At 51.1% G+C, this 21,460-nt stretch overlaps 1 protein-coding gene across 1 annotated transcript in view; it reads left to right on the top strand.

Moving 5' to 3' along the window:
* robo2 (roundabout, axon guidance receptor, homolog 2 (Drosophila)) overlaps nt 1-21,460 on the top strand; it is a 146,334-nt gene that overhangs the window by 98,593 nt on the left and 26,281 nt on the right. Inside the window, exons 6-19 of the mRNA XM_030109043.1 lie at nt 3,071-3,207; nt 4,153-4,164; nt 7,892-8,016; nt 9,401-9,572; nt 11,913-12,118; nt 12,912-12,993; nt 13,079-13,244; nt 13,331-13,497; nt 14,539-14,660; nt 15,956-16,187; nt 18,934-19,058; nt 19,150-19,321; nt 20,232-20,420; nt 21,239-21,265. Coding sequence (XP_029964903.1) covers nt 3,071-3,207; nt 4,153-4,164; nt 7,892-8,016; nt 9,401-9,572; nt 11,913-12,118; nt 12,912-12,993; nt 13,079-13,244; nt 13,331-13,497; nt 14,539-14,660; nt 15,956-16,187; nt 18,934-19,058; nt 19,150-19,321; nt 20,232-20,420; nt 21,239-21,265 — 1,934 coding nt within the window. The remainder of the gene's footprint in view (nt 1-3,070; nt 3,208-4,152; nt 4,165-7,891; nt 8,017-9,400; nt 9,573-11,912; nt 12,119-12,911; nt 12,994-13,078; nt 13,245-13,330; nt 13,498-14,538; nt 14,661-15,955; nt 16,188-18,933; nt 19,059-19,149; nt 19,322-20,231; nt 20,421-21,238; nt 21,266-21,460) is intronic.

The following is a 21,460-nucleotide window of genomic DNA, read 5'->3' as shown; positions in this document are numbered from 1 at the left end:
GGTAGGTGAAGCAGGTCGCAGAGCCCGGGGTTAAGGTGGGGAAATGACGGGCGGTGGGAGGATAAGGAGCTCTGACCAAGGGCGAGATGGGAAGTGATAGTGCTGAATGGATTCCCTCTTGTGGTTGACAAAGCCTGGACAGGTAGAGTCCGGACGCCTTTGATCAGGAGGAGCTGAAGTCCCGGCCTCATGAGAGCAGATCAGGCTGTCAGGGTGAAGTGGAGCGCGGCAGGAACTTTGTGCCAGAGCGGTCCGGCCAGGAGCGAGCGGGAATTAGTACTCGACTGTATCTGAGTCTGAGTCATGCGCTCCGAGCTGGCAGCACAACACTCCCCGCTCGCAGCACTCCGAGAGGCCGGGCAGATAAGGTCCTCTCGTGTTGGATCATTCTGTTAACGCAGTCGCTCACTCATCCCCGCCACCCGGAGATAAGACTCTCTTAATGTGATTGAATTGGCACCAGTCTGAAGGTTAAACTCGGGTGACTGTGTTCCTGACCGCCACTCCAACGGTGAATCCTCCGAGACCATGCGGAAGGTCTCTGAGATGCAGCGTTTTCAAAGTATCGTCAATAAAATCTCCATCTCGGCCTTTCTGTGTGACAGCCGAGGAAAATGCTGCTTTTGTTTTGTCTTTCTGCTGCATTCCCGTCACTCCTCATCTCCCCGCATGAGTCCGTGACTCTGCATGTGTCAGGATGTGTGTTGGTGATTGTATACTTTGTTCGCTGCCCGTGAGCACACTGTCAGCTGAACAGCAGCGGCGAGCCGAGCCAGCTGAGCCTGGCTCTCCGAGCCTTTCCACGGCCCTTCTACATCTGCAATTACATTCCTGTCCTAATGGAGACCAGAGCTCCCTCCAGTGCAATCGCAATAAAGAGCTACTGTTCCCTTACTGTGTGTATGTGTGTGTGTGGCCACAACCGCCTCTTATCCCTGAGTATTTCCACTCATCTTGTCATCTGGGCTGATTCCATATGGAAAGTTGATTACAGATTGATTGGCCTCACGTCCCTCTAATAACTCACCGACCAGCCCGAGGTTCTGCTTTGAAAGGCTGCTGGAGACGGGACCAAGAACAATAGGAATGTTGTCCAGTGTGTGTGTGTGTGTGTGTGGTAGTGTTCTATGGACTGTGGGAATCTGAATGAACACTTGAACCTCTAGTGCTGTGATGAGTGACGGCTTTAAAAGCACGTCTTCTGTATGCCAGCAAACTTACTGGACGTTTTAAGGAAAAGTGGGCATTTCTTCATTTATTGTTTGTGTGTTTGTGAATGAAAGAGATCAGGTCTTCAAGACATCTGAAAACTTAGATCTTGACAGTCATGTAGACACAACCCTTCCCTCGCATCCTTTCTGCCTTCAGGAGCTGTGAAGACGAGGCTCGTGTGCTCGTCTGTGGCTCCTCCTGTGCAGCAGTGCTTTAAAGTCATCTAACCAATCCCTTTTCTTCTGTTTTAGATTTTACCATGAATTTTTGAAGTAAAGGTTCATCTCAGTACTGACTATGATCTTTAGAGATCGGTCAGTATACACAGTTTAATTCGGATGAAGGTTCTTGTGTCAGTCTATCTAAACTCTCCCAGTGATCATACCTGTAGAATGAAAGCAACACCTCAGAGTGGGCACTGGCGTGTTCAAGGCATATTTTAGGCATTACGATCAGATCTGAGTCGTGAGTCAACTCAATGTTGCGAAAGCTTCTCGCCTCAGAGAGCAAAATGCTTTCTGTTGACTGACAATAGAGGGAACATTTTTTTATTCACCTGCTCCTCTAATTATTTCTTCCAGTGTTTGTCCCAACTTGTCCCTGACAGTCTTTGCTCGTCTTCACCCCCACAAGCTCTTCATCATATCTGGAGGACAGGGACTTGAGCCATTTCCGTCTGCTTGTGGTTGAACCTGGAAAGGTGCTGCCTCATTCCTTTGGATGCTCCTCACTGAGTTTCGACAACAAATGCCTCATTCACAGCCGCAGCGTGAATTCTGTAAAACAAAGCGTTCAGTCATGAACCTGCGGAGAGGAGGAACCGGCAGCCGCAGCAGAGGAATGCGCCTCGATAAAGCTGCTTCTGAAAACCTGCTCAGGAAACGTCATAACAGCGGGTAAAAATAAAAAAAAAAAGACGTGGATAGACTAGGATGAATGAGTGCTGCAGCTGCCGGTGGCAAACAGCCATCAGTTCACCTGACGGCTGAGCGGAGGATTCGTTCCCCCGGCGGGGGAAGCGGACCCGAGCAGACTGACTCCAGTCGCTTCACAAAGCATTGCTGTGGAAACTCCCTCACAGCAACGCCATGTCCGGCAACTTGAAGTGTTTCCCCCGTTTATATCATCTCCAGTCGCCGGGGTTCCTCTAATTGCGTGTCCATTTAGGAAATCCAAACCACAGATGTATTTCATCCCCCTAACAAGTGTCCTCTGAGGGGCTGAAGCCAGGCTCTCCAGGCTCCCTCTTCCAGCCACGGAGCGCCATTGTCATCTAAATCCTATTAAAAACACATGATCAAGTCAGATCGTTGCACTGTGCGCTATATTTCTTCATTACGGCGAACAGGACCGCAGCAGTTTGTCCTAAAACAACTCCGTCTTGACATTTTCAATCTCTGAAGGGTTGGCTCAGTGTTACACAGACATTGCTGCTCTCGGGTTTTTTTAATGGCTTTTTAATAGTTGCTGGATGACAAGTTTGGAGTTTTATGGCACGTAGGAATACACTACAATGGACGGGTAATATAATGTCAGGCTTTTTCTTTAAAGCCCCGCCGTGGATTGAAGAATTCTCACTGTGCTGAAGAAAAAGAAACTGTGGCAAACTGTGCCCCACAGAGTGTGTCGGTGTTACAAGGATTGTCTATTTTTCCTCCACTAATGATTCAAAATACTGTGTAATCATTCAGAACGTTTTCTTTTTTTCTTTAAAACGGGACTCCAGAGCTTGACGCCGCACCGCAGCGGCCCCCCATGTCTTTATATCGGCTCTGTTCTCAACCATGTTGCAGCGCCCGTTTCCAGGGCTGGCCTTTAGCTGGGATTCCTCTTACTGACGCCGTCTCGTTCACTGCAGGTATGAGATCAAGTACGACAAGGAGGACTACGTGCTGAGAGTGAAGAAGGCTTCCGTCAGCGACGAGGGGACGTTCACCTGTGTGGCAGAGAACCGCGTGGGCAAACTGGAGGCCTCGGCCACGCTCACTGTCAGAGGTAGGGAACGCCGTTCTCCTTCTGCAGCACACGTCCACAGCAGACAGAGACGCCGTCCAGCCCTGTGTGGCTGAGAGACACTACAGACGTAAACAGTCTATCAATCTGCTTATTTATTTACTTTTCCAAGTGCAGCGTCGACCCACGACCCCCCCCCCCCCCCATCGCGGCGGTCTGCTAGCCATGCTAACATCCCCTCTGTAACCACCCAGTCAGCAAAGCCATTTCACAGATGACTGGTGCGCGCCGTCAGGCGCCTCACCTGGGGTTTGTCGGGTTAATAAAACCATTGTAGCTGTGATTTTTCCTCATCCCGCCGCTCTTCTTCCTGTTCCGTGTTGGGGGTCTCGGTGGAGCGCTTTAGAGCCACGGAGGGGCCAGAGGGAGCTGAAGCACGGGTCCAGTTTATCTTTGTGGAGGCAGACTGTCGCAGTGTTTCAGCTCTCTGCAGGACACTGGAGGCTGGAGGAACTCTGACCTCTGACCCTTCCTTCAGGAGGGAAACATTTTAAAGGCAGTTTGTCAATGTTTTCTCTCTCTCTCTCTCTCTCTCTCTCTCTCTCTCTCTCTCTCTCTCTCTCTCTCTCTCTCTCTCTCTCTCTCTCTCTCAAGCTGTACAGTCGCCGCCCATAGAACTGTAGATTTCATGATTGCAGACAGAGAGGTTCCAGGGCTCTATTTGACGGCTCAGATCACAAACTCTGGGTTATTCAGGGATTTTGAAGCGGCTCTATATGTGTGACCACCAGTGGGCGCTCTGACTGGACTTCCCAGTGAACGATGCTGCTGCAGCCTCTCTGTCCTGCTGACACTGTGCAACACATGCCATTCATTCTGATTTTGATTTCCTTTGTCTTATTTTGTTATTTTTGTTCTGTTTGCTTTGTTTGTTTGTCTTAATTTGTGTTCTTTTGTGTATCCACCCCACCATTGTTGTGTCTCCAGCCCGCCCCGTTGGTAAGTACCCATCCTTCTGATTTGACCCCATCCTGCATGCCTTCTCCATACACTCCACTGCCTTTGACTGCCTGACTATCAGTTACTGTGGCTTTAGCATCCCTGTACCTGACTAACATGTTGCATCAAATTGTCTTTTCTCTGAATTCCTGTCAGCAAGTATAAACTTTGCAGCTTCACATTATTGATTACTAACAAATGGCAATTTGGCAGAGTGTGTCGGCGTGTCTGTGCACTGAGTGTGTTAAATCCAGAACAAAGAGTCAAGGGAGCATTCAGCGTTCGTTAGACTGACGGATCTCTATACCTATGGACGACGTTTTGCGTTGAGTTGGTCTCTAACCAAGAACACATGTTTGGTTTTTAAATCCTGAAATGTTTTCCTCATAGCTACAGCACCACCGTTTATTTCCTCACTCTTCCCCCAAATCTGCCGCTGCCTGTTTCTCAGAGTTCACCTAGACGTAGCAGATCGACCTTTTTTGTGGTGTGTGTTCATCTCTTAGCTCCGACCTGAGCTGCTGGTCGATGCACCGCGGCGTCCGGCACGGCGTCCGGCACGGCGTCCGGCACGGCGTCCGGCACGGCGCCGCTCTGCCGCTGCGGCGGTCCAAACACATGGTTCTTTACAGCGACTGAGCACACTGGCATGCCAACAATGTCAGACACTGTCGTCTCATATGGTCCAGCTCGTCTTTAACTTGCAAGTCTTGTGGCCATCTGTGGATTTCTGGAGCGCCCGGAAGAGATCTGTTAGTTTTGGACGGGCTTCTGTCTGTCGGAGCCCCACAACCCGGAGCGAGGAATCCTCCTTTATTTCCCTCCGGATGGCAGTGGGTCCAGGTAGAGCTGGATCTGAGATGTTTTGTTATGAAGAGTGATTTGGAGATGGGCATTATGAGAGGAAGGTGTGTTTGAGGAGAAAACATGCAGCGGGACAAAGCGTGGCAGAAGTGTGTGTCAGACAGACTTGACTGGCAGAGAAAACACACACACACACACACACACACACACTGCCTCAGTCGCAGGACTTTGGTTGCCAAACCAGCAGTGGATTGTCAAACTGTCAGCTTTCAAGAAGATGGAGGAAATTACACATTCAATCTGCCTTTGGGAAGAGGCAGTAATTGCTGTCAACGTTTGAATAAAATCTGACTGAACGTGGGATTGTTGAGGGAGAAGGAAATGTTTGTGCAGGAGTGTTTTGAATGGATCTCTGCCTCTTTGTCCGCTTGTTCTTTTCACCCCGACTCCTGCTCTACCCTGAGCCCTCTCCACGCCAGACAGATGTGACTGCTCATGAATTAAATATGTCTTCCTGGTCATGTGTTTCCTCCAGGAAGGGACAGGAAGGAGCTTCTCATGTGTCTTTAAGGGTTTCCGAATTGAACCGAGTTGAGCACACCAGCCTCCTCTAGATTTACCTCCAAGTTTGATCTGTGAACGTTCCCATTTTAACGAGAGAGAGAGGGTGAGGCTTGCAGTATGAGTTCTAAAAGGTGCAGCACATGTAAGGAAAAGTGTTTTTCTTGGCATCGTGTCGTATAGAACTGGGAATCCTGGTTATCGGTCTGTTTTTTAAGGAGTGGGATGAGCAGCGTTGTTCCTGTTGTTGTGTCTTATTCCTCTTACACTTCAATCATCCACAAGCAAAAGTCAACAGTGCAGAAAGATTACTGGGGATTATCTTCAGGCCAGCAGGATTTAGGTGTACGCTGATGCTGCCGTCTGAATGATGCTTCATGGGAATGTAGTTGGTTGGTTTGTGTGTTTCTTCCTGCTGTCGCTGGGTGATCCATCTAAACAGCAGAGAACTCACTCTTGATTGATAAAAATAGAGTTTTGCTTGTAAACCGCCCGATGCAACATTAGCTGCTCTTCCAAAACAGATATGCAAACTAATCTCTTTTCTTTATTGCTTTGCGTGAAATATTGCTGAACACCTTTTTATTTGTTTATTTCTTTTTATCCAGCTGCAAACAATTACCACGAGCAAGAAGCCATTAAAAAGCTGCAAAGCATTCCCATCACTCAGACCGCTCTGACAGTACTCCGAGTCATAAGTATTGATTAAAAACAAAGAGTGAATCGTGTTCTATAAATTTAACTGAGCTTGTGGCCATCAAGAGCCTGCGGGGAAAAGGAAAGGCACTAATGAAGAGCGTGTGAGGAGAGGCATGGCGGCCATGCGTCTTTAAGATGGGGGAGCATATTTTCAGGGAGTAGTTGGTGAGAAGAAGAGAAGAGAGGCTGAGAATGGGGGAAGGATGAGACGCTCTGTATCGGGGCCCAGCATTGAGAGAGCCACCAGATACCCAAGCTGCACAAGGCCAAGCGGGAAAGGCAGTAAATCTGGTGCCATCTGTACCATCACCAACTGTGTGTATCTTTGACAAACACACAACCCCCCCCCAAAAAAAGGGATTACATGCAGAAAGCAGCCAAATGGGAAGAGTTTGGCCTCACTGGAACCAGCTGGCTTATCTGTAAAGGGTCTTACACAAAACCCAGAGAAACAGGAAGATTGTAAAGATGTTGCAACAATCGGTAAAAGACGTTTTATTTCTTCTTCTTTTGTTTGCCTGAGGGAAACACTCCCCGCAGCCCACTGTGTGCTCTTCGCCAGAGGTTACGACACCCACTCTTTAATCTGTTGACTTTCATTATCTGTGCGGGAGCGGCGCTGCCTCCTGTTGGGGACATGCCGCCCATGTCTTATCTGGGCAAACATGGCAGTAGTCAACATGGGAGTCCATGACCACCAGCGACAGTGCAGAGCAAACAAACACCGGCTTTAGGTGCAGTTTATTACCTCAGGATAATATTCTGACTTAAGTTATACACATAGAATCTTGCGCACAATATTATCTGGTCACTGATTTTGAATTTTGATAGGTTGGACTTTTATTTTAATTCTCAAGTGATAAAAACGTCTTTTTCTGGACTTCAAGGAAAGGTCTGGGATTAAAAACGAGCGGCGCTACACAGAAGTTGGTTTGATGTGTAAACTCCCCTCTCTTCATTATCGAGCCAGATCCGTCAAGTTGTCAGTCAGAAACGTCTCTCTCCGTCCCGCCTGCGCCTGCCAGACGACTCGTCTGGCCGCTGATAGAGTCGTGAACGCCGACGGAGGCGGCGTGCTGCTAAGATTCTGAAGTTTGATAGCTGGTCTCTCTCTGACGGAGAGGTGCGAGGCTGAAGTGTGGTAAACGGAGAAATAGCCTTCCACATCTCTCTCTCTCTTTCTGATGCCGCCCCGATCGCTGCAGATGTTGACTTTTATATGAGATGCATCCTGATGCAGAATGAATCTTACATATGGAAAGTCAGACACACCTAACCCTGTGTGTGTGTGTGTGTGTGTGTGTGTGTGTGTGTGTGTGTGTGTGTGTGTGTGTGTGTGTGTGTGTGTGTGTGTGTGTCTTGACCATGGTTCTGGATGGCATGGGGCGACTTTGTGAGCGAGGCGCTTCTTTGTGTGAATGCCACAGCGACCGTCATTCATTCAGCTCCAGCCTCACCTGAATGAATGGCCACAGCTGCTCGGACAGGGCAGCGGCCGCCACTCTTTCTCCTGGTGTCCAGAGCCAAACGCCAGAGTTGGTCCTGCATGGAAGCTCTGTCCGGCACTCCCATTCTGCTCGCCTTTGCTTGAAGTCCTGAAACGTGTAGCGTCGGCGAGCGCGGCTGGAATGCTAACGCTGCCGTTGTGACTCTCTGGCTGCAGCTGCGCCGCAGTTCGTCGTCCGCCCGAGGGACCAGATCGTGTCTCAAGGCCGCACGGCCAGCTTCCCCTGTGAAACCAAAGGAAACCCTCAGCCGGCGGTCTTCTGGCAGAAGGAGGGCAGTCAGGTGAGTGAAAGCCTGCTGAACTACTCTCCTGTTTTTCGTCACTTCTTCCATCTGATTTCTTCCATACGAGAAAAGAATTGTTCTCTTGGCAGCTTTCAGTGTCACGTTATCAACACTTAGTGTTTTGTTTGGCTCTCTCTGCCTGTACGCACAATTGCTTTCTGCTTATTATTCTCTCTCTCTCTCTCACACACACACACACACACACACATTCAGAGCACTTCAAACTACACTATCTGTCATCAGTATCTTTAGAACAGACACACAGATACACCTTTGTTCTCGGGAGCCGCCGAACGACAGTGTGGCTGGCGGAGTGCTAATCGGTTTTCTGTGACCCGGAGCTGATAAGAGCGATCGTATCCCTCGCTCCGGCAGATAACCCATTCAAATACCTGGGTGTCCTCAGCACGGTCAACAACAGTGCCAATTAGGAGCCTGTTGGGGCTTGTAGATGAGCCGGAGATATGATTCAGCCCCGGCTGAGCCACACACCAACACCAATACACACACCGCCTGCAGGCAGGCAATTACAGCAAAGTTCCCCTGAAAGGGCGAACAGAAGTGAGACACATGCTCACATGTTCACACATTTGGTTTTTGTTGATGCGGCGCTAGTCCACCGATGAGTCAGGACCAATCAGCGCTGAGCGATGCTGTGAACTCGTGCATCCGGAGTGTGTGTCACATTGTTATTAAAGATGAGGCCGTTTCCATCCCTCCACTTGTCTCGATGTCCCTGTGTTTATTAATGTTTCCTCTGCTTTAACTCCGTCGATGTTTGAACGATATGAAGGTATTTGCTGAGAGGACAGATTAAAGCTAATTAAGTAAAGTAATCAGACGACATGAAGGCTCCTTTTTCACACTGGAGTGTAATGGAGTGTGCCTCTCTCCTGTGCTGGAGATGTTAGAGCCTAATTTAAAATAAAAGCACATAATTTGTTGCATTAAAGTGATTTCGTGTAATTAAACCCAGCCAGCTTGGATCTGTCGGAGAAGCAAACAGAAACGGAGCAGGGTCAAGCTGACGAGATGTGAGGAACGCTCAGACTCGCTGAGATCGATTTGGAGCTCGGCTCCCGCAGGCCGGGAGGAGGAGGAGCCTCGGTGGAAGTGAGGCAGCATGGGAAGTAGTCATGGAGCCAAGCAGAGCAGGAAGTCTGAGTCTCTGGTTTGGCCTCAGAAAAGGTTTCAAACCGAATCACCCAACTGTGCTCTGGTGATTGAGCTGTTCAGATGGGAGCTGTGCTAATAGTCCCATCCGTCAGTGTGTGTGTGTGTGTGTGTGTGTGTGTGTGTGTGTGGGAGCCTGTTTGTAATTCTTCCAAGTCGTACTGGTTCCATGTTCCCACTAATTGGCTGTTTGTTCCACTTCCTGCAGAACCTGCTCTTCCCGAACCAGCCCCAGCAGCCCAGCAGTCGCTTCTCGGTGTCGCCCGGCGGAGACCTGACCATCTCGTCTGTGCAGCGGGCCGACGCCGGCTACTACATCTGCCAGGCCCTGACCGTCGCCGGCAGCATCCTCGCCAAGGCTCAACTGGAGGTCACAGATGGTGAGGGGGAAAACCGGCGTGCAGCTCCTTCCGTGCCAGCATGGCGCTTCACACCAGCGCGGAGCGCGGCGCTCTCGGTAGAACATCAACAAACTCACGTTTCCACCGAGTTTACCGCCACGCTGTTTTTTCCTCTTTCAGCTGCAGTGAAAGTCTGACCTTTAGCACTTTTCTAATTACACAGTAGGTGCACAATTACCCATGAAATTTTAGCTATTTCGTGTGCGCGAATAAATCCCGCTTTCATTAGAGAGGATCCACCGCTCCACCATATCCGTGACCTTCAGCTAGTGTGTTTTTCACTCTCCACATTTTGTTTCATTTAAACTGACACAATTTAATAAAAAAAAACCTCGTCTCTTCTTTTTGCAAAGGAAATAATGCGCTGCCCTTGAGTTTCTTCAAGTGTAATGGTCAGCGCTCGAGTGAGTGGGCGAGGCACAAGTGTGTGTGTGTGTGTGTGTGTGTGTGTGTGTGTGTGTGTGTGTGTGTGTGTGTGTGAGAGAGAGAGAGAGAGAGAGAGCGAGAGAAATAGACACGGAGAAGGAGATTGAACAAGTGAGTGACAATAGCTTCCCGGGAATGAAATATGCGGCGGCGCTCAGCGTGGGAGCGTCGGATCAGCTCAGCTGTTGCGATGGCGAGACGGACGGCCGTCCATACGTCTGCTCAAGTACCTGCGAGCAGAAAGATTAAACGCACCGCGGGAGCACTTCTCCCTGTTTGGTCCGATGTCGGAGCAAAATTGGTTTGTCCTTCAAATATCTGCAGTAATAACACATCAGATGTGAGCGAAGCTCGCGTTCCTGAGGAAACATACAGCCGGCGTTTTCACGTCGGTCTGATTGCCGTTTGCCAGAACGTGTGTCAACGCGCGTTGACCAGGCGGACGTCCGGAGACGGAGCGGAGCAGGCGGAGGTCACGGTTACGCCTGCCGCCGGGTTTTTGTGATTTACTGCCCCGGGTCCCGCCGACGGTATGAAGAGTTCAAGGAGATCTGTAATGAGAAATTCCTGATCCAGAGAGCCAAGGCCTCCGCCGGCCTCCTCCCTTTGTCACTCCCTCCACACACACACACACACACACACACACACACACACACACACACACACCCGACACATGCATCAGACGCTCAGCCGCCCTCCGCCCAGCAGCACCTTCTATCTCTGCATTTGTCAGATCTGGATTTATAGACGCTGACGGGTTTTTTTTTTTCCCCTGAAAGACAAAATGAATTTCATTAAAACACAAGACAGAGTACAGTACAAAGCTTTCCCAGCAAAGTGTTGAGTCCTGTGCTGGCTGAGTTTCAGGGTTTCCTCTGATTAATACGACCACATTTGCCCTTATTCTCACCTTACAGTGGACTAAAAACAAATAAGTAAAATTAATGAACTACATCTGGCTTGTGGAGGGTTTTTTTTCATCGGATTGTTGCTCGGCTGACCCCAAGCGAGGCGCGAGCGTAACGCAGCAAATGTGAATTACCTTGACTGGCTTCCTTTTGTCAGACGTAACTGCGAGGGAGAGAATGGGGGTGGAAGTGAGGGTGTGATAACGTGTTAAAAGGTTACGGAGGTAGACTCGGTAATTAGCCCCTGCAGGTCCGACATCATTAATCCATACTTTCTAATTAATGTGGCTTCTGCGATGCCAGGGGGGCTCCACATTATTCAACTCTAAATATATAAACTGGCTGTGCGCTCCGCCGCCGAATCTCCCAGAGATCACCTCTGACACACCTCCCGTTTCACCGGAGCGACCCACAGGCTGTCCTGGCACGTAATAAGAAATGGATTTCTCATTTGAAAGAGGTTCATCAGAATATCAGCATCCAGCTGCAGCAGAACAGGACGACATGTAAAACGGAGTTTCTTCCCCGACGTTTCTCCTGTTTCATGTAAAGGCTTGGCCTCTGTTCTTCACCACATAAGTATCACAAGGTGGTTTCGCCAACATTTACAACTTCAAATTCACCTTTTATTGTGTCCCAAACTGCACATAATGAAGTATTTATCTGAACCGCACTGACTCACTGCGCAGGAGTCCCACCGCCAAGCTGCACCGCAGAGTCCAGGGTACAGTATAAAAATAAGACGGCCCCGGCAGGAGCTGGAAACCACTTAGCATCTCTGCGCCACATCAGTGAAGCTCAAAAGCGCTACTCAGCTGTTCTTTCCGCGCTTCCTGGAAATACAGGATGTGCTCATTGTTCTGCGGCACCGTTATGAGACCTGCAGGGAAGCCGGTGGCCTTTATGAGAGGTCCCACATCCTGCCGAACAGCGTCACGCTCCCGGCTCCTGGAGACTGGCGCTGACGCTCTCCTCTGTCCGGCAGTGCTCACAGACAGGCCGCCGCCGATCATTCGCCAGGGCCCGTCCAATCAGACGCTGGGGGTGGACAGCGTGGCTCTGCTGAAGTGCCAGGCGTCGGGAGACCCCATCCCCTCCGTCAGCTGGCTGAAGGACGGGGTCAGCCTGCTGGGAAAGGACCCCCGCATGTCCCTGCAGGAGCTGGGCAGCCTGCAGATCAAGAGCATCAAGGTACTGGACGCCCTGAACTCCCACTGTATTCACACACACACACACACACACACACACACTGGCCTTCAGTTTCTGCTTGTACAGCTGAGAGCAACCATAGCCTGAGTTGGGTTTAAAGATGGAGCAGGAAGTACCGTCATGCATTAAAGAGATGAACCAGCAGCATCGATTTCCTTAAACCTGTTTGATAGTATTACTTAGCAGCTCCAGCTGGGCTCAGCTGTGCAGGACTGGATGGACTCCAGCTGCAGACTGGAGGCCCAAACAAGTGTGTCTGAGTGCATGACACACACACACACACACACACACCAACCACATGTTTAGAGTAGATTAAATTTAAAAGGCTCACGTCTTCCTCTCCCCACTCCCGGGCCTCGGTGGAATACCTATTACGCTTGACAAAGCTAGCGACCACTGACATGTTATTTAATAAATGGAAGAGCGGCACGGGGACAAAAACCAGCAAACAGCCCGAGTTCCTGAGAGGGATGGAGAGACGGGCCAGCTGTCGTCGGTCCAGGGTGTTCCCGCAGCCCACCCTAAATTAATTAGCCCGGCTTTGTTGTGGTCGGAGGGACAGTGGGGAAATGAGGGGGGGGGGGTGGAGTGATGGAAGGGTGCTGAGGAGAAAATGGAATTCATTAGGAAATTAGCGTCAGCACTTTGAGGCACTCGCCCGGCACAGGGCAGCCTTCAGCCAGCGTGCGCGCCGGTCAGGCCTCACGTGTTCAGCCGTCGTTCTTTAATCTCGCCGGAATAAAACCAGTTTCATTGACGCCGCTGTGTTCTCAAGCTTTCAGACTCTGGGATCTACACCTGCGTGGCGACCAGCTCCAGCGGTGAGACGTCGTGGAGTGCTTTCCTGGAGGTCAAAGGTAGCTGGACGGCATTATTCTTCACCTGTGTTTCGTCCTCGGGACTCAGTGCACTGATGGTTTGTTTCCCCGCCCGTGCGCCCAGAAGCAGGCGGAGCGATGGTGACGGCGAGCCACGACGACAATGAGCTTCCGGGCCCGCCGTCCAAGCCCCAGGTCACCGACGTCACCAAGAGCAGCGTGTCGCTGTCCTGGCAGCCCGGGACGGTCGGGGCGTCCCCCGTCTCCTCCTTCGTCATCGAGGCGTTCAGGTGAGGCTCCGCCCCTCGCTGGAGGCCCGGCTCTGGATGTGGGGCGAGGGCGGGGCTGTAATCACCCTCTCTTCTCTCCACTACAGTCAGTCAGTGAGCAACAGCTGGCAGACGGTGGCCGACCACGTCAAGACCACCCAGTACACCGTCAAGGGTCTCCGCCCCAACACCATCTACCTGTTCATGGTGCGGGCGGTGAGCGGCCAGGGCCTGAGCGATCCCAGCCCCATGTCCGAGCCCGTCCGGACGCAAGGTGCTCCGCATGGTTCCTCATGTTGACTGGTCCCAGTGGGACAGCTCCACTGAAACACCGCCGAGCCGTCCTCCGGTCAAACATTTCACCTCAGCTCGGCTCATTAAGGCTGTACTGAAGCAGTCATGTAGAATGAGCTCGTCTACTTTTGGACGACGTAACAGCGTTAGTGCTATCCCTGCTCCGTTAATGATGCTAACGGGAGGAGAAGACGGTCTCCGCAGCCAGGGCAGATTGGATTAGAGCTCTGGACGGACCGCAGCCTTCTGATGGCTCGGATGTGATCAGGCTTCAGCAGCAAGGCGAGGACCTGGCGGGCAGCAGGGCTCTGTCCCGGTGAAGCGAAGGTCTCGCAGTGACATATAGACGTGTTGAATGACAATGACATGCATTGATGACAAATTGATTTTCCACTTCTATTTAACCGTGTTTTGCCCTATTAGCACGGCGTGTGATTTATGACTGCCTGTGGTCGTCCAAATGAGGATTTTTTTTTTTAAATACAATTTCCTCCTGGAGTTTTATCAGATTTCTTTTTTTCCCTCAATCAATAACTTGACTGCTTCACCCGCACCGCGTCGTGTTTTCTATTTCTGCTAAGTTGAAACACATGATGTCCATTCATCTTCCGTCCAATCTGTCTGAGCGCCGCACGCTCGGGGTTCACTCCCTCATGTTGTCATTGATTCAGGACCCTGTAAGTGCAGACAAGACACATATTTAAAGAACTTTGCAAACCCGAGTCTTGCCTTTTTTTCAAAACCGACATGTGCCTGAATGGAAAATGAAAATGGGGTCATTTTAATGCAGATGAAGTTGCCCCCTTTTCAAATGAAGTCGTGATCACAGTGCACCAGCCTTTGTTGGATTTGACTGCTCTATTCGCTCTTTTTTTAATCTTTCCACTCCTGACGGTGATGAATTATGATGTATTGTGCAGCGCTGTGTGAACTCCGAGAAACCTCAGAGAAGAAAGCGAGAAAGGATTTTACTTTCTTTTGCTTGTCTCCGTCCTTCATCTCGCCGTTCGTTCTCTTGCAGACATCAGCCCTCCTGCTCAGGGCGTCGACCACCGCCACGTCCAGAAGGAGCTCGGCGAGGTCATCGTCCGCTTGCACAACCCGGTGGTCCTGAGTCCCACGGCCATCCAGGTCACATGGACTGTAAGTACATCGCATGATGCTCTGGCCTTCGCACCAGACATCCGTCCATCAGTCCTTGACTGTGGGCGAACGCACTTCAGAGGGGAAACACACAGACAGGCAGACTCTTTTGATTTGTGTGGTTATTTCTACATCTCTGCATTCTTCTCACTTCTTTGATTTTACAGAACGGGATCGTAAAGATCCGCCTTTGAACCGAGGAGACTTCCTCCAGGCTACGGTTCGCTTTATGTCAGGACATTTTCTTCTGCTGTTCCCCAAAACTTCAGCTTTGAAATATTGTAAATGAGGACTTAAAAGTAGCTGAAGATCAAATGGCTGGAAAATGGTTTCCTGGAACCACAATAAGCATCAAAAGCCGGAGACATCTGGCTGTTCATCAATCTCCCATACCTTTAACTGTGTTCCTCACAGTTCAGGTAGAATTACACTGGAATTAAAGCCGGGCGGTTCTGAAGATGGGTTTTCCTCCTGCTGTGAGATAATGCATTAATCTTCGTGTGTGTGAGGAGTGGAAACACACCTGCTCCTCCATCATTCATGCTCATAATGAGGAAGCTTCTCCGTCTCACAATCCGACTCTGAAAGAATGAATAAAGAAAAAGGGTGTGAGCGGTTTGTTTTTTACTTCCGTCGGTTCATAAAACCGGGCTGCTTGTACACAGTGTGCCAGTGATATTTCGATTAAAGTCCCATTAATCATTCAGATGCGGGTGTTTATTCCCATCTCGGGTGACATGCGCGGCTACTTTGCATGTTCAAATAAACCACATTAGCACTTTTCCTGCTGACATGTTTATTGACCCGTGCAGTAAGTCACACCCCGAGACCCGCTAAAGCATTGCTTTATGATTGCTTTGTACAATCAGGGCAAAACATGGCCGCCTAATCAATCAGAGCCCCTTTCAGGAAGCAGGGGCCACTATGAGAAAGCTTTTATATTCCCAAATCATTCCATTAATAAAAGTCGTGCAGCACACGGGGAATCCATTCTGCTGATTTACTCGGGCTACAGCAGCGAAAAACAGCTGCTTAATATCCCACTTGAAACCCCCGCTCACTTCTTCTACTGTTAACAAGCCATTACAGTGAGTTATGCGCTCGCTCCTCCTCTGCATAAATTCTGCTTTTTCCGTCGAGCTAAATGGGCCCAACTTTCAGAGCAGCGGCCCTTTGTGGATCAGGATTCCTGATGGTGCATGTGTGTGCGTGAGGAAATGTCTGGGCCTTAATTGCGCCACATAGCTTCTACACACCGAAACTCAGGAAGCTGACGTGTTGCTGCTGCTTCTCAGGTGGACCGTCAGTCCCAGTTCATCCAGGGCTACAGGGTCCTGTACCGGCAGACGTCGGGGCTGTCGGCGCCCGGGCCGTGGCTCACCCAGGACGTGAAGGTGTCCTCCGAGCGCAGCGTCGTCCTCTCCGCTCTCAGGAAGGGAATCGTGTACGAGATCAAAGTGCGGCCGTACTTCAACGAGTTCCAGGGCATGGACAGCGAGTCCCGCACGGCGCGGACCACCGAGGAAGGTAGGGGGAGCCGGCGCTCGTCCACCTCGCACACGTCATGTCAGGAGCCGTGAAATAAAAAGTCACACTGCGGCCCGTCCTCTGGCGACGGCTGACACTCGACCCCTCGGGCCGCCGTCACGCCGCCGTCTGGCGCCATACTACGGGCCTCGCCGCCCCTACCCGTCATGCCCAGAGACCAGAGCGCACGAGTGCATGTGAATGCTTGCGACCCTGACCTTCCTGCTGGGGTTTTTGTTTATGATTGGTGGTGTTGGTGCCAACCACCTTCTAATCCATCAGCCGGCAGCCGCAGAGCCGCGCCGCCATCGGACACGGCTCACACTTCCTCCTGCGAAGGCGATCTGTCACCCGGAGCTTGATTCATACACGCTCTGACAAGGCCGCGCAGCGGTGTGGCACATCACACACACACACACACACACACACAGGCCTGTCCTGAGATGAATTCGCGGTTTGACCTGTGCAGGACAGAGATGCGTCCGCCAGCAGAGCGCAGCACCGCCCGCCCGTCAGCTTCTCCGTTTAATAATTTAAATTAAATTCTGATTTGATCTGAAGTAAAGACACGCGGTACACACCCACAGCGGCACACCGAGACAATTACAGGCGCTTTGTGCCGGAGACAAAGGCTATCTTGCCACAACATATTTAAACCCGCATATGCAGGAGACAGTTCACATCCTGTCAGGATGACAGCCCCATTTATTTTCCCTTTCTTGGAGGGACTGTATCTCGTGTGGCCAGCCAGTGTGTGTGCACCGCAGTTGTTGAAGTGCCATCGTATAGCAGCTGTCTCGCTCACACACACACACAGTAAACACACACGTACCAGCACACCTTCTCTGGCCTCAGCCTCCAGAAGCTCCATGTCCCTCCTGTTCCCCCTGCTGATAACACCCTGAGCCTTTGCTCTGTCGTCATCCAGGTCTTTCAGAATCACAACCACGTTCTATTTCTGTCACAGCCTCGCTGCTGCGCCTGGTTATGGCTGATATGCCATCAAACACATGGCTGTAGGCTCCTCGGGAGACCCCGGGACTACTGAGAGGCCTGAATAAATGGATGTAGGACTCCAGCTCGGAGAGTGATTAAAACTTAGGCTGCCCATTAGCTAACACAATTAGAGCAACCCCAAGGCAGGTCCGGGCAGATGTACGCTTTCTGTACATGCTCAGCGCTCCTTTTCTGTGTCCGTGGCTGCAGCCGCCCTCCTCCTTCCCCACACATTCTCTCATCCTCCATCTGGACAGTGGAGGCTGATAAATGAACTCTGCCTGCCGTCTGATTCCCGCTGACAGATTGTCTTAGAAGTCGCTGAGAAGGATTATCTTCTTTGCAAAGTGGGGCTTATATTTTTGTAGGGAAATCAAAAATATGTGTACTCATATTCCCTATAGACTGAGATGCATAATCTCTTTACCTCTCAGATTTACTGCAGCTTTCCTTCCTTACGGCTCACTTGTGCACTTGAATTTCATCTTTTTGCGAGAACGCATCATGCTAGGATTCTCTCATCAGCCGGCACAGCACAGCATGTTCATCTAAGACGGGGTCACATTCCTGGCTGCCATACATCACTCCGCTAATGGCTCTATTAGCACAGCCTCTGAGGCCTCTAATGAAAAATGGGTATTGTTTAGCACAAATATGCACGATAATAAGCTGTTAAATCATTCATAACATTAACTTTGAACGACATTGTCACCGATGGCGAACGCTTTCACACATCCCGCTCTTTGTCACCTGGCGTTTGAGAGCCCTGAGCGCGGCGCCCGGTCAGATGCTCCCCCGGTAGACTGTTTCTAATCTGGCCAAGGTGCTGGGTTCATCATTGGAGCCATTCATCTCGGCCCATGCCAGGGCCTTGTGGCTCTCCGGGGGCCGGCGGAGCCAATTGCACTGAGGGATGAGCAGAGATTTACGGGGCGACACGTGCCATTTTGGATGGAGGCGAGGTGAGCGAGCGGCAGCCCAGGAGTAATTGACCTGTCAGTATTCTGCCGAGGCGCCGCTCCCCTGCCAACCATGGCGGAAATGAGAAAACATTTTTAAAACGTTATTTCCAGTTGGGCCAACAGTTATTTATTTTTCCTCCCACCGCCTGCGGGGGTCAGTCAGTAGATTGTTGCCATCAGAATAACAAGAGAGGTTTATGAAATCCTGGGACCTGTCTCTCCTCCGCACTAAGTTGTGCCTGACTCTGAAGCGCTGGTCTGATCTTCACCTGCCGGCTGTAGTTTCATCTGGCTGATCGATGGAACCCGTCAATATGTTCGCTGAGACCTTTGTTTCCTCCTCCTAAAATGATTTTTTCTTTCTTTCTTCTTACTTCCTTCTGGTCTGCGTTTTATCCAATGAGCTCGTTGACCTACGTGCCACCCATCGCCCAAGTCTTAGTGCGACTGAGAGCGCTGGCCTGACAGCGCCAGGCCGTCATTCTGCAGATCGATCGCCGTGTTCTCAGTGCGAATCCGACGGGCTGCAGCCAGGATGATATATTCATCACAGAGAATTGCTAAAGACAGGCTGTAGTCATGTCAGCCCTGCCCTGGAGTCCATGTAAATCCTCCTGTAACGACTTATCTTGACAGCTCTCAGTCACCCGGCGTCCAGCGTGGAAAATGGCTCCAGACAGTGTGTTGAGGAGTCGTGTGTCGTAACGGGTGTCACTAATGCAGGAAAACTGTTGCTCTGTGTTTTTATTCTCCGCTAATCCTGTGTTTGCGCCCCCCCCCCCCTGCAGCTCCCAGCGCCCCTCCTCAGCAGGTAACCGTCCTGACCGTGGGAAACCAGAACAGCACTTCTATCAGCATCTCCTGGGACCCTCCTCCACCAGACCACCAGAACGGCATCATCCAGGAATACAAGGTCTGTCCCGGCGAGCCGGCGCCGCCAACGCATTCCAAGCCAAACGGAATCAAGTGCATCTCTGTTTTTCCTCCCTCCCTCCCCCTCTCAGATCTGGTGTCTGGGGAACGAAACCCGTTTCCACGTAAACAAGACGGTGGATGCAGCCATCCGCTCGGTGGTGGTGGGCGGGCTGCAGGTGGGCGTGGTGTACCATGTGGAAGTGGCTGCCAGCACCAGTGCAGGGGTCGGGGTGAAGAGCGAGCCTCAGCCCATCATCATCGGTACGGCTCAGGAAGGAAACGCACAACTTTCCAACCCTGCATGATTATTTTTTAATTCAACAGACCTCAGGAAAAGGGCGAGCAAACAAAAATCTATCAACGTTCTCGTGAAATTCAAGGAATTACCAAATGGATGATATTGCTAAAACACTATTATTTTGATATGTGGCCTGACTGCTCATGATTTATGTGCAGCTATGGCAGATTGTGCCTGATTTGACCCATAACTGATGGCTTGGCCTGCAGCATGTTCTTATTTCCCCAGTGTCACTCACATAATCCATCTCTGTGAGCAGAGCCCCGGCTCGCTCTTACAATATGTTAGCTTGTCTGCAGACGGGCGGATGGGTGTGTGTTGGTGGTTACAAAGCAAAGGAAAGATTAAAAAAAGAAAGACCCTTGTGCACTTTTTGCATGTCCATATGTATATATATATATATATATATGTGTGTGTGTGTTTTGTGCTTCCGCTGTTATTGTTGAAAGGAACCGTGTCGACCAGGCTTTGCAGGTGAGCAGTGATTGGAGATCGATGCGGACCAGGGTCCTGTCCTCTCATTTCACATGGTGTGTTTTGCCGGCAGTGGAGTGAATTAGGGCCTGAGCCGAGCAAACAGTCTGCACACCTGGGGGGTTTGCTCTGAGCTTTTAGGCTTTGTCTATTCCAGTCTGCACATTATATTTCACAGCACATCCCGCAGATCCGTGTCGTGCTCCGCTGGTCAACAGGCGAGCTGAGACTCATCAGACCCGCCGTGCTGGAGCTTAATCTGGCCCCGTCCTCGTCCTCGTCCTCGTCCTCGTCCTCGTCCTCGTCCTCGTCCTCGTCCCCCCGTACCTGCTGGCCTGAGCCGCTGCCAGTCGCTGTGGATGGAAACTTTCCTCCTTAACGCCGCTTTGCTTGTCGCAGGGAAAGAGTTCCGGGACGTGATCATTCACGGGAACCGAAACAACAGCATCACGGAGCAGATCACCGACGTGGTGAAGCAGCCGGCGTTCATCGCCGGCATCGGCGGCGCCTGCTGGGTCATCCTCATGGGCTTCAGCATCTGGCTCTACTGGAGGAGGAAGAAGAGGAAGGGCCTCAGCAACTACGCAGGTTCGACCTCTGTTTGTCTGCGCTCGTTCTGCTCTCATGCCTGGATATTTTTCAAGCGTTCAAAATAATGAATTCTTTCCTTTTGCGAAGCGGTTTTGGTGGTTTATCGTCAGACAGAGTGCAGGGACGTGGTAGAAGCTTCTGGTGCTGAGGACAGAGTGGCTGCCGTGTTAGAGCTCAGCAGGAAGACAGATGTCAGACTGAATCTTACCCAGAGGGCCAGAGTTTGGGGACCAGTCCACCCACAGTGTTGTTATTAGCCCGGGGAGACGGGGCTGAGTGGGCAGCCCGGTCACTGAGGCTGAAGTCCGTCCAGATCTCCTCCTACACACTAACCCCCCCCCCCCCACCACCACCACCGCCCTCCAGTCAATACTATCAAACACCACGTCCACACACACACTGCCAGGGCTGCCAGACGTAATGAGATCGAAGAAAAAGCTGATGAACGTCAACACTTCAGAGACGCTCTCAGCTTAACGCTTTTTAATCAACAGAGGTTCAAGAAACATCTGCATGTGTGTGTGAGTGTGTGCAGGTGTGTTTAACTGTATGCTGCTGAAGTGACTCTTCATTTCTTTTGGTCCCATCTTGTTTGTGTGTGTTGCTCTGTGTGTGCCACGTCTCCCGCTGGCCGGCTGCTCTCCTGGCTGCTGCTCTGCACACTGGGCGACGGCGGGCTCGCTTCTTCTTGACGCTCTGGGACTTTTCGGCTTGACGCCCCCCCCCCCCGTCCCGAGTGTGCAGACCCCCCTAAAGCACTGCTTACCTCTGCAGGCTTTTAACACACAACTTCTCTGTCTTCTTGTTTTTTGCAGTTCAGTCCTTCACCTTCACCCCTGCAGGTACTGTTCATTTGTCCCGTCTCCCCCCCCCCCCCCCCCCCCCCCCCGACCCCAGAGTCATCTCCTCCCACATCTTGCTTGGATTGTCAGATTTCTGGTCATGGCTGACGCAAACTGAAGTTTCATCCTGACGAATGCTCTTCAACCCAGCAGACAATCAGTCTAATGATGAGGTTCTGGTTGTAGTTGGCCATG

The sequence above is a fragment of the Salarias fasciatus genome, chromosome 14 (genome assembly GCF_902148845.1).
Source record: "Salarias fasciatus chromosome 14, fSalaFa1.1, whole genome shotgun sequence".
NCBI lineage: Eukaryota > Metazoa > Chordata > Actinopteri > Blenniiformes > Blenniidae > Salarias > Salarias fasciatus.
The sequence above is the reverse complement of the archived record's forward strand: the minus strand, read 5'-3'. Positions and strand labels throughout refer to the sequence as shown.